Source organism: Ciona intestinalis, unplaced genomic scaffold (genome assembly GCF_000224145.3).
Source record: "Ciona intestinalis unplaced genomic scaffold, KH HT001125.1, whole genome shotgun sequence".
NCBI lineage: Eukaryota > Metazoa > Chordata > Ascidiacea > Phlebobranchia > Cionidae > Ciona > Ciona intestinalis.
The window spans coordinates 13766-26431 of record NW_004191446.1 but is presented as its reverse complement, the minus strand read 5'-3'; the positions used below and the strand labels follow the sequence as shown (position 1 = coordinate 26431).

The following is a 12666-nucleotide window of genomic DNA, read 5'->3' as shown; positions in this document are numbered from 1 at the left end:
GTTACCTCAGAAATTGCTTAGTTATTTGGTGCTTAGTCCATTAGTTGTTTAGTTATTCGTTCATTAGCTATTAGTTCTACTAGTTGCCTTAGTGAATTGGTAATTTGGTTGCAATTGGATTTGGTTTACCCGAATACGTACCTTTGCCGCTGTGTACCTTCTGAACTGTAAATACACTGTATATACACAACTCGGAGTGGTGAGACAGACTAAATTGCTGATTACGCATAACCGGTTCGATCCAAGCTAGTAGGTCACAGTCAGTGCCTACAAACCCGTACGGATTCTACACAATGAATTTAAACTGTCCCATCTTATCCAGTGTATTTTTTAAATTTGTAAAATTTCACCTGTTGTGTGGATCGCTAAATAACTCCTCGTGTGTTTTATTATATTTTAATAAATTGGTGTCAATTAATAAAGGAATGATAGTACTAATTCGTGATATTACCCAAAAACTGTCATCTATTTTAATTTTAAAAATATTTGGCAATATGTGCTTAAGTGTCCCATCTTCCCCCATTGTACTACATATTTTTAAACTGCCGGATTTTTGTAGTTTGCGAGTTTAGTAGGATGGGGAGGATGGGACACTTTGTCAGAAAAGACTATTTTTTATTTTTTTTTTACGAAATTCTTTTTAATGAGAATCAAGAAAATATTGTCACAGAAATATTCGACAGTACAATCATTACTTTATAAAACGCCCATCAAAGCTAATTACTGTTTTTAAATACTAAAAAATATAAAATAGAAAGAGTATGTTTTAAACAGGGAAAAAATGCGAAACAGTAAGGTGTTGACTTTAAATGCCCCCTAAATGCTAGTAAAACCGCTACAATTGTGCAGTTTTCGAGTGTGAAATATTAAACTAGTTCTATAAAACAACCTTGAATATTTCGTTTGATTTTGTCTCATAAAACTAGCTTTAGTTTTGTGGAAAAAAAATGAGATATAAACAGAGGGAAGAGGCACGGGTCAATTTGGCTTCAATTTGAGATAAAACAAAAAATACCGTTTTAAAGTGATATATACAAAGATTACATGGCAAAGAAACTAGCACAGCCTGTTAAATTCGATAGGTTAACTACAAGTTGCAGAATACTGTTAATGTTGTAAATATATTTCAATTTGGTGTCTCATCTTTCCCCACATTGTATATTTGTTTTCATTGCCAAACGTTTTTTTTTCCTTTAATTCAATGATTTATATCATAGAGGTGATTTAAACATAATACACTGATATAATAACAAGATAATAAATATGGAAAATATATTTGAAATTCAGTCATTTGTACTTGGAGACAGTTTATGGGAAAGTGGCTTATGCGAAAAACGATGCCCCATCAAATATTTGGCAATATGTGCTTAAGAGTCCCGTCTTCCCCAAAGGCAATTTTCCAACTCAATATTCATCACGAACGACCAACTATGTTTTATAGAAAATGATACTGTAAGTACAGCAGTAAACATAATGAACATTGTAATATATAAAAAAATGTTGAAAAATAACTATAAATGCGGGAGAAGTACCGAGTCAGCATACTATGTAGCAAACGAAAGAATAAAGTCTATCTTTTAATTTTTTATACATTTTTAAAGAAAAAGGATTATATCAAATCCACAATGAAAGATGAATTTTAATAGTTTAAAAACTTAACGCGCGAACGATTTATTTTTCTCCGGTTGAACCTGCCGTTTGGAATCTATTTTTTTAACTGCAGTTTGGAATCTAATTCCGAACCTGTAGTTTGAAATAATTTTTTTTCTTAAGCCGTTTCGTATTTTTAAACTTTGATGTAGTTTGAAATCTTTTTTTTTTCTAAAGCGGTTTCGTATTTTAAAACTTTGATGATAACTTTAAACCACACTTGGGCATTTCTATCAGTTGGTATGCCCCCTTGTGTTGGCGTTATTAGTTATTAAAAGAACTATTTCCAAAATGAGGGTACACTGTTATTAGTTTGATAAACTGTCGGTATTTATTACAAGGGGTTTGGTTTTACCATCATTAAACCTATTTCCTATACTTTTGGCGCGCCTCCCTGATTTCAAACATTTGTTCAGAGGGCGAATAAGGCATTTATTTTATGTGTACCTTGGGCGTGCAGCTACTGTGAGTGAAACGTACGTTTTTTTTACGATTTGCCCAATCTGTTTAGGCGTTTGGCAACTTTTACGAGACAATGAGAGACCAAATCATGCCACAGGCACAGCTAAACCCTTACAGTATTAGCAGTAATCAAGTTTATGTCTTTTATTGAGTCAATTGCTGGGTAATATCACATTCCAATTCAACGACCCAGTTTACATTACTACCCCTTGTGCTCACAGACCTCCTTGAATTGACGACTAAGCAAACACCTTGCGATTACTCGTGTGCGTCACAGCGGGTATTATTACGATATGTACCAGCGGTCAACGTACCATTTGCAAGCTAACTACGAAGAAGAAGTACGGTAGAATAAAATCAGAATGGGTTGTACAGAGACATCTTGCATAAGATGGTTATAAAAGTAATTTAGCTTAGCGGTTGCATCAAAGTACAGTATTGCGATAACTTATACAGGCGGTAGTTTTGTAATATGCTGTAGTATATATAAGAATATTGTTCTGCGTTTACTACTGTTTTCTGGAAAACTTTTCTGTAGTGAATATAGCCACCTTCGATACATTCTTATCCAGTCGTTAAAGATTATTGAGTAGTAGAACGATATTGTTTAATGGCCCTCTTTTATAAGCGTATTTGGTGAAAACTAGTTCGGTCCACACTCCACAATAGCTGCGTTCGGCAGATTAACGTTCATGCAGGAATTAGTTAGCCGATTAAACTTACGGCAAGATGAATGAAACAGTTGCGACAGCAATTTGCTTCAAAATACTTCCGTTTCAGTGTTTCCGATATATGTTTACGTGTCAAGGGTTTCCTTGCTCAGCTAGGTAATGTTTATCGATCTTAATATAAACTAAGTATATTTTGATTACCGAAAACAGCAAACGTATCAATATCAAGGCAACACTGTATATTTCCACATCAACCGTTCATAAATCCCACAAACATTCGGTGTCTTCTATTGCAGTCGTATATACCCTGTAACAGTGTACAAATTTTAAACCTGATCAAATCAATGTTTCTCCATGGTATTTTATAATTAATTTTGTTTTAACTTAATAACCGAAAACTAAGCGTCTGTGATGCAGCTATATTATAAACCATACCATGTGGGTGCAACTTACCGAAAAAATAATGTATAGCTAAGCCCAAAGTTAGTATAGAGGTCTATACTAACTTTGGCTAAGCCAGCCGTGTCGTATATACTATTCCTATGTTCTATACATGACGCATTAGCAGAACAGATATCGAGTCATATCATAGTACGCATGATTTATCACCTTAGTCGCTGGTTTCATTTTGTAATCAGCAACAAAAGTTGTGCTGCTTCGACTCAGGCCGCTTAGAACGCTTACATCGATTAATTTATTCGAACGTCGTGACTTTATGTTGCATAAATGTCCCTTAAAAAGATATTTTTTATTCTTTAGTAGCTGTGCACATAAATTCTCACGTACCATGACTTAAATGTCTTGAGTAATATTAAATCTTGCTTTATTGTATGGTAGGTAAGGAGGGACTTGGGCAAAGATAGGATATTCCAAAAATCGATACTGTCGATTGTTAATGTAACATTTTTGTAGTTTATTACCCAATGAGTAAACGTAAAGGAAGTTTGGAAAAGTCCTGTTTTATCCCGAGGCCCAACTTACCCTTAGTACATCAGCATCGGTTGGTATAGCGAGTTCTATAGTGTATACAATCTTTATAGGAATGTTTCCAAGCGTAACCATACCTCCATTCATTAAACGATTCGTCTCGCACTAAATATTCTTTGAAAGTCGCTTCCACATTTTATTTCTGTCATTCTTTATCGGTTAAATTCAAGTTCTTACAATTTGACATGTTTCAGTTAACTTAAGACATTTCAGCTCGTCCCTATAAAATCATAGGCTAGTACCCAAAGAAATTTACTATACGTTGTCAGTAAAATTTAGGTTTTGTCAAACAATTTTACATAGATATTGTGTAAGCGCTTGTCCGCTTGCTTAAAATTTAGTTGCAGAGATTTTTATACCATAAAATGTTATTAAATTGAATTTATCACTATACTACATTTTTCTTTTTTACCAGATTTCACTTTTGTAAAAATGTTCACCCAACAAAAACGGTGTGGCAGCGGTTTGATATTTGTCAATACTCGACAATCCAATGTCGGTTTGGTGATCAAAGTAATGACAACAAGATCAGTATGTTTGACATTTATCGTTTCGCTGTGCTGTTTTAGCTTTATGCTTTCGGTCTTTCACGTGTTTTATCATGGTACTACTCAAACAATTGCCTTTAAAAGAACCGTAAATTCTAATTTTCCGAAACATCCCTCCTATCGGGAAAAGCACCTCGATGTTAACGTTGAAGACCCAGTTCTGAAAATAACCAGGAATGATGTTATTCGGAAACAAGGGTTTGCTGTCAGTAAGAAGCTTTCTAAGTTGTATCAAGAAACCCAGCGTGATTACGATAATCCCGCGTCACGGTTTGACCTAGCAACCGAACCAAAAGCACAAATCCATAAACATAATCGAGCATACGAATCGCATCACCAAAATGTTACCCTTCCTCTTCAAACAACGGAGTCAGTGAGTTTAAACTCCACAGTTGAAACACAACATGTCGGTGAGTTATCGTATTCGAAAAACAATTATTCACAACATAGCGAGTTGGCTTGTCAGTCATTTTTCAATTGTTTGTTTTAGACGATGCACAAGATTCCATGTCGAGAACTTTGTTGATTAGAAATGTCACGAAATATTATAGCCGGATAAAGCAAAGTGTCACCCGATCAAAATACTACTCTGAAAAAGTTAACCTACTGCCAGAGCAAACGAAAGGTAACTGATACTTATATGCAAGTAAGCGCAATAGTGTTGTGTGTTTTTGAATTTGTAAAATTACACCGGATGTGCGAATCGCTTAATAACTCCTACTGTATTTTATATTTCTTTGATTTTTTGTTAATAAACTTATGATGAGACTAATTTGTGGTACCACCCAAAAAAACGTCATATAAATTTGGATTTTAGAAATATTGGGCAATATTTGCTTAACTGTCTCGTCTTTCTCCACTCTACTATAGTGCGGTGGGGAGAGATTGGACACCTTTAGCACATAATATCCAAATATACTGAGGTGTTTCAAACAACTAACAACGGTCTATGTGAGTTGTGAGAATACAGTTTTATAATTCTTTAAATGTTTTTTTTTGTTTTACTACCAAATGGGACGGGAAAACAGAATAAAAAAGTGTCCCATCTTCCACCACTCTACTCTTATATTTATACAGTATGTTGGCAATTTAAATTGACCGTGTTTGCCGTAAATAATCTGCAAATCTGTTACAGGTGTTATATTGCTCACCAATTACCGATCGGGATCCACTTTTCTCGGACAGTTGTTTAACCAACATCCTGACGTGTTTTATCAATTTGAACCGCTGTATCCGTTCACCGGTGGATGCGGGTATCAGACCTCTGTAAAAGTCGCTTTACTTAAAAGGCTGCTTAAATGTGATATTCCTCATGCCACCGATACTCTTTCAAAAGTGACGTCACGATTTCGCAAATCTACCGTTGACATGGAATGCCTTATTGACGACTTTTGCTTTAGGTCAATATTTTAATTATGTATAGTAGGGTGGGAAAAGGCGGGACACCTTTAGCACGTAATACTTAAATATTCTCATGTTTTATCATGTTTTAAACAATTAACAACGGTTAATAGAAGTTGTAAAGGTACGGTTTTATAATTCTTTGAATGTTCCTCGTTTACTACCAAATGGGACGAGAAAAAAGAATAAAAAGGTGTCCCATCTTCCCCCACCCTATACTTATAGTTATGAAATGTTAAGCATGTTGATACATTTGCATTTTTAAGCCAGTACTTTATTTACAATAAATGTTTAATGGTTGTTTTTTATTTTTAAATATTCTTTTTGCTCTAATTACAGAAAGAAAACTAAAGAACTGTGCACGCGACACTTGTGTCCGTTCGGTCGACCTGATCGTTGTTATGGCTGCGGGCCTTTGCACCTTCCTCGAGTAATGAATGTCTGTCGAGCTAAAAAGGTATGTCCGTTGACTTTAGACAAACTATTATTTCCAATCAGTTTCCTGTGTTCAACAAATGTTTTTTGTTACGTTTATTTATTAATATTGATGTATAGTAGGGTGGGGGAAGATGGGACACCTTTAGCACATGATATCCAAATATCCTGATCGTCTTTTAAAGAATTAACAACATCTAGTGGAGTCGTGAAGATACGCCTTTATAATTCTTTGCATTTTCTTTGTTTACTACCAAATTGGGCGAGAAAATAGAATGAAAAGGTGTCCCATCTTCCCCCAACCTACTATATGAGTTTCTTATGGTGCATATTTGCAGATGTCCGCTATTAAAGTTATTCGGCTATGTGACATCAGAGCGTTGAAACCTTTGTTAGAAGATCCTGCTTTGAACTTTAAGGTAGGTGATATGATATGAGCTTCACTGTTAAGAGATTGTTTTGAAAAACTTTTATTTCTAAAATAATATGATATTTATAAATCGTGTGCTTCAAAAGTCCATTAAAAGAGATGATAGTGCAATTTCATCATTTCGCCCGGTAAAGGTAAATGGTTCGACTTTGGAATAAACCGCTGTAGATGCTTAAATGTGTTATCTTTCCTTATCCAACTGTATATAAACTATTTCCTATATTATTTAAACTATAAAGGAACATACCAACGATAATTAAAAATTTGTATATGGATAGATATGCTCAAATGTAACCTAAAGGTACCATCAAAGTTTGCCAAAACGACACGGCTTGTAAAAAAAATGGGTGATAAAACTCCGCTGGAGTAAAAAAAAACTCAGCTGTTTCGACAATGCATGGGATTTCCCGACGATCAAATGTGAGTGATTATTTTTTTTAATGGAAAATTCCATGCATTGCGCCACGGCCAATTTTTTTACTTAAGCGGTAGAATTTGCGGTTTTGTCATTTTTTTAAAAGCTGTTTTGTATTTTAAAGCTTTGATGATAGCTTTAAATCGCATTTGAGCCTATCTATCAATGCACAAATTTTAATTTTTCGTTGGTATGTCTCTTTAAGCTCCGATGATTTTTTTAAATGTATAGGCTACACTACTGTAAGCCGTGTTAGCAATTACATTGTTAAACCATTTTAACCCTGTAAGCTTGCTAGAAGTTTACTATAAATAAACGTCATAAAAAGTGTGGCATATTTAAAACTTATGCTTGGCACGACATTCGTGATGTTGCATCGGAGCTCAGATAACTGAAATTAAACCACTATATTTACACAGATCATCCATCTCGTACGTGACCCACGTGGAATAGCTTCTTCAAGACTTAAAATAAACAAGGATTGGAACAAAGTGTCATATGAACTCAACCAGACATGTGATCGATTACTTAGCAACATTGCAGCAGGAGATAGTAATACCTTAGGGACGAAGTGGCTGCGTGGTCGTTATATGAAAGTGAAGTAAGGACCTAGGTTGTTTTAGTACATGCAATATGTCATATAATTCTTAATTTACACATACTTAATTATGCTCTTGCACACGTTTTATGCTCCCCGAATGTTATCGCAATAGGAGTCTTTGCACTTAACAGTTATTTTTTACGATCCTGTGCTTAACTTTAATGTCATTTCTGTCCGCGTTTTCTTTTTCATCTCAATAAGATTTGTTTTTAGGTATGAAGATTTGTCACTTGAGCCTATCAGAACTACCAAACAAATCTACAACTTTACTGGTTTAAAGTTTTTACCGAGTGTTGAACGATGGATTAATGCAAATACTCGAGCAAGCAAATCAAAGCGTGACCCATATTCGACTTCAAGAGATTCGGCCTACACCATGGAAGCATGGAGAAATTTTCTAACGATTGAACAAGTATTATCTATACAAAAAGATTGTTGGCAAGTTATGAACAAGACCGGATACAAGACAGTGGTAATTGAGGCCGAACTGACAAACTTAAATGTAAAATTGGTGAGATAACGAGATAGATACCCTTTTAAAATATGTATCTTCAATTTAATGTATTTATTTATCTCTCTTACTTCTATTCCCCTCATCGTTAGTTTGTTTTGTTGACGTACTTTCACACTATCACATTGAACAGTATATATACGTTATTGTTGTTAAACTTACTGATTCATGACAATGTCTACGTACTCATTTAGTCTGTAGGTATAGTAAAAATTTAGCTAATGTATATTAATTTTCGATTTTTTTGAAGTTTTTTTACTTAAAGTATTTATAAGTGAATTTTAATCAATAATTATGACGCATTTTATTAAACTCTTTATTGTTATTTTAAATGTCTTAAGTTAAGTTTAGACCACGCGATTTTAAATTAAATTATATACTTAAGAAGTCTTACTTATGTTGTATCAAAACACTATTTGGTTTGGCAAAAAATAACGCTTGGAAAAGTGGAAAAAATTTCGCCTATTGTTGCTTTACTCGCTGACAACTATGGAAAAAAGGACATCACGATCAGTTCTAATCGACCAGCTGTTTGTCCGCATAAGACAAGTGGTCACATAGGATGGGGGAAGATGGGACACCTTTTATTCCATTTTAAGAACACTCAAACAGTTATAAAATCAAATCCTTACAACTCTAACACCGTTGTTAACTGTTTAAACCACTATAAGGATATTTGGATATTATGTGCTAAAGGTATCCCATCTTCCCCTACCCTACTACATGATTCCTCGTTCGTGTTTATTGCCAAGATTTTTTCCGCATGTCGCAATTTATAATTCATGCATTTATTTTTTAACCTCTGGATTAATATTTAAAAACAGTAAACAGCTTTGACGGGCGTTTTATATAGTCGTGATAATACTGTCGAATAATTCTGTAACCTTATTTTCATGATTATCATTAAATGCGGGTCTGTAAAAAGAAAATTAAAAAAAGTCTTGTCTGAAAGTGTCCCATCTTCCCCCACCCTACTATACCATATTTGAGTAACCCCCGAGATAAAAATGATTCAATTAAAAACTAACCCGCTTGGCAATAAAAACCTACACAACTATTAAGTGACGAAAAATGTTTTATATTATATTAATACCGCTAGTATATTAGTTTAGGTTTTTTGGCAGATTTTATTCCTAATTTAAAACTTATTGGCCTCTGCTAATATTTTTTTATGTAAAATATGAGTGAATGAATGTAACTTACTTTATCCTTGCGTGGACGAATTTTTATGTTTAGATAACAATTTGAACAACCCATTAATAACAACTGGTATGGAGCTATTGCCGTTAAGTGTCTTGCCTAAGGACACATTCGCCCACAATGGTAGCAGCGTCGAGCCTTGAACTCATTACCTCTGGTTACAGGCAGGCGCGCTAACCACTATACCATGGCGCCAAAAATATCCCAGTTTTCCCCACAAAACTAATACTATAATTCATGAGAAAAAAACGGTGCGGGATATTTTATCCTACTTTATTTAACTACGATACTGGGTTGGTAATTTAAAATTGAAAACTACAAATATTATCATTTTAAAATAGGTTTCAACGGACATTCAAAATGAACATCTTAACATTATGCCTATTCAGCCATTGAAAAAATGTTGTATTCGTTCAAAAGTGAAATTTAATACTTAGGAGCAGTTGATTACTCCCGTCCACTGTGATGGACCAATGGACCGTTTATATATTTTAAATAAAAGTCCGGTTTTACCCCACCATACTATATATCATGATACCGAGGGCTCTTTTTAAAGAAAATACCTTGGCCCAACAGTGGCAGCAAAATGTTTAAAGGCGAGATCGCTTAAATTTTACACCATTCGCAGCTGCTTTAAAGTGTGTGTTTCACAGCTGTTAGTCCTTGTTTAAACAAATAGAAGAAACTCCGCTTTAAGATCATTATTAAGAATAGGTTACCCGATGTAAATACTAGACCTGATCAGAAAAATGAGGTTTATATATAGCTGAAGTAATAGTTTATTTCATGTGCAGTCTCACTCAACTTAGATTTGTTCTAGTGCGCACGAGATGAATACTATTCCCATTGGATATGCTTCCCAACCAATGATGGTCTATAAATATTCACTTATGCTGAGAAGCCGCTCGTGAGCGCCTGTTCATATCCTGTGCTTTAAAGCAGTGGCAGCAGAACACATGATTATATCTCGCATTAAGTCAAAACAATCATATATCTATAGGCTGGTATTAAAAGTTCAGTTAAAGGTTATTTTCAGATTTTCGTTGACCGGTAATTATATAAAATTAAAGTTGCAATGACATCAGCACCAGCACTTGGGTCAATGTGTAAGTGCCATCAATCTGAACTACATATCGATGATATAAATCAGGAATGGTTGCTTATGTGGGGAGCAAAAGACCTTAGAGACGCCGGTCATCTGGTCGATGTCACTCTGATTGCGGAGGGTAAAAAGCTTAAGCCTTGTCACAGGTACAGCAATAATAAACATTTGTTTAAAACCTGAACGTTAGTTCTTCACATATAAAACAATAAATTTCAACATTTTTGCTTTATGATTATAAACATTATAAGATCACTTTCGAATTTCTTGGAAATTAAATTTGAACTCTTTTCTTGTATTTTTTTAAATGTTAAGGGTTGTGCTTGCTGCTAGCTCACCTTACTTTCGAGCTATGTTTTCAAACAACATGATGGAGCAGAACCTTGATGAGGTAGAGTTACAAAACGTGGAATTCTCATCGATTAATGCAATTGTCGACTATTTATACACCTCGAAGATCGTTATAAATGATGATAATGTGCAAAGTATTTTTACGTGTTGCAGTATGCTTCAGGTAATTTTATCACATCAACATTGATGCGTAGTTTAATGTTATATTTATATATTCGTTATAATTAACAGGTACTAGGTTTACATGGGAAGTGTAAACGTTACATAATAAGCAGGCTATCAATATACAACTGCATTGATGTATATTGCTTTGCAAAGTCGTTGGGAAGCATCGAACTTCAAATCGAAAGCTTCAGATTCATTGCTTCGAGATTTTGTGATTTTGTTAAAACCAAAGATTTCGTCGAGTTGGATAAAGAGAGTTTGGTTGATATTATATCCTCAGATGACTTACTAGTAAGACGATTTTATTACTTTATTTGTTAAGAATGATGATTATTTTAATGGAGATGCAACCAAATTGCGCGCCAAATGTGCTGAATCCATAAAGTAGGCTAACATACCTCTTGTTGAACGTGTTAATGGCCATATAGAAAAAGACGTATTGTTTCCGCATGATAATCGATATTAGGAACATAAAAGGAACATTTGAATTTAAAAGTTTTGTCTTCTTATAAAAAATAAACTTTTTTGAGAACCTATACTCTATCCATATACAAATTTTGATTTCCTATCATAAAGCATGATCTACGATCACCGCGTGGTGCAGGTTGTTATATCATATCACCTAGTTATTTTTTTGTCATATCTATTTAACACTCTCTATTCTGTTTGCTGTAGGTAAACCTCTGGTTTAACGAATTTAAATATATACAGGTTGAAAAAGAAGAAACTGTTTACGAAGCAGCTTTGAGATGGTTGTCACATGATGTCCAAAATCGTAGTTTTATGATTAGTGAAATATTATCGTACATTCGAATGCCTCTTCTTTGTCACGATTATATGAATGAATGCATTGTGAAGGTTGGTTTAAATTATTTTATTTTTATTTCACAACATATTCGTAGCTACTATTTGCACTATGGTTAATGTATTCAGGAAGATGCGTTAATGAATGAACCCCAACTTAAAGAACAAGTACATGCAACGGCAATGTACAAATCCATAAAAACTATGTGGGATCAAAGCGAGAAAAGAAAATTAAGTACAACAAAAGAAGACGTAAAATCGAATTCGTTAACGGAATCTACAACTGATTCTATCGTAACAACCGCAACAGCTGAGGCCAAAACTTCTGTGAAAAACACTGAACAAGTTTTAAGTGATGATGAACTACGCTTTCTTGAATGCCCATTCTACAAAATTCGACCAAGAAATTGCACAAGTGAAGTCCGCATACCGTTAACTACTCGTCTGAGGTCAGGAATGAAGACTGAGACAGTTTTATTATTTTCTAATGGAAAAAATACTTTCCTTTTCGACCCCATCAAAAACAAGTATTATCACGGAGATTCAAGCTCAAGCGACGCAGCAGGTCTTAAAAGTCGAAGCGATCGTTTAATGCCCGTCATGAAAAATGCAGAAATATTTGCCACACGAAATGGAACTGTTTACCTACTTGGTGGTAAGTTCGTTTTGTTGTAACCAGATTGCAGTTGAACCAATACCACTCATTATAATGCATAGTCCGGTCCAAAGTTAGTATAGACCAAGTTAGGAAACGGCGCTCGTGTCCGCCATTACGGAGCCCACAGAGCGTGAATCGCCTATACAAATGCATGGTCGGCATGTGTTCATGTAGTTCTTGTAAGCGATACAAAGCTAGAAAACACGTATAGCGGTTGTTTTAACATTTAATATATAATTTCTAATATAATTCTTGTTGTATAATATTAAATCTAA

The 12666-nt window shown here is 34.4% G+C and overlaps 2 protein-coding genes across 2 annotated transcripts in view; both read left to right on the top strand.

The window, feature by feature from the left end:
* The first annotated feature begins 4184 nt into the window (after positions 1–4184).
* LOC100185779 (carbohydrate sulfotransferase 1) lies at positions 4185–9048 on the top strand. The gene is made up of 7 exons (XM_026840108.1): positions 4185–4728; positions 4809–4943; positions 5454–5718; positions 6059–6176; positions 6493–6573; positions 7419–7600; positions 7814–9048. Exons 1-7 carry the CDS (start codon positions 4203–4205, stop codon positions 8118–8120), a joined length of 1614 nt encoding a protein of 537 aa, XP_026695909.1. The 5' UTR covers positions 4185–4202; the 3' UTR covers positions 8121–9048.
* Positions 9049–10069: 1021 nt separating this feature from the next.
* LOC100175568 (kelch-like protein 41) overlaps positions 10070–12666 on the top strand; it is a 7088-nt gene continuing 4491 nt past the window's right edge. The window contains exons 1-5 of the mRNA XM_026840105.1: positions 10070–10562; positions 10729–10927; positions 10996–11220; positions 11641–11787; positions 11863–12388. Of these exons, the coding sequence (XP_026695906.1) occupies positions 10387–10562; positions 10729–10927; positions 10996–11220; positions 11641–11787; positions 11863–12388 (1273 nt within the window). The 5' untranslated portion in view covers positions 10070–10386. The remainder of the gene's footprint in view (positions 10563–10728; positions 10928–10995; positions 11221–11640; positions 11788–11862; positions 12389–12666) is intronic.

Coding starts and splice junctions, on each gene's coding strand:
- LOC100185779 (XM_026840108.1), top strand. CDS start 4,203: ATGTTCACCCAACAAAAACGGTGTGGCAGCGGTTTGATATTTGTCAAT. Junction 5,719..6,058: donor ATTGACGACTTTTGCTTTAG/GTCAATATTTTA, acceptor CTCTAATTACAG/AAAGAAAACTAAAGAACTGT. Junction 6,177..6,492: donor ATGTCTGTCGAGCTAAAAAG/GTATGTCCGTTG, acceptor GCATATTTGCAG/ATGTCCGCTATTAAAGTTAT.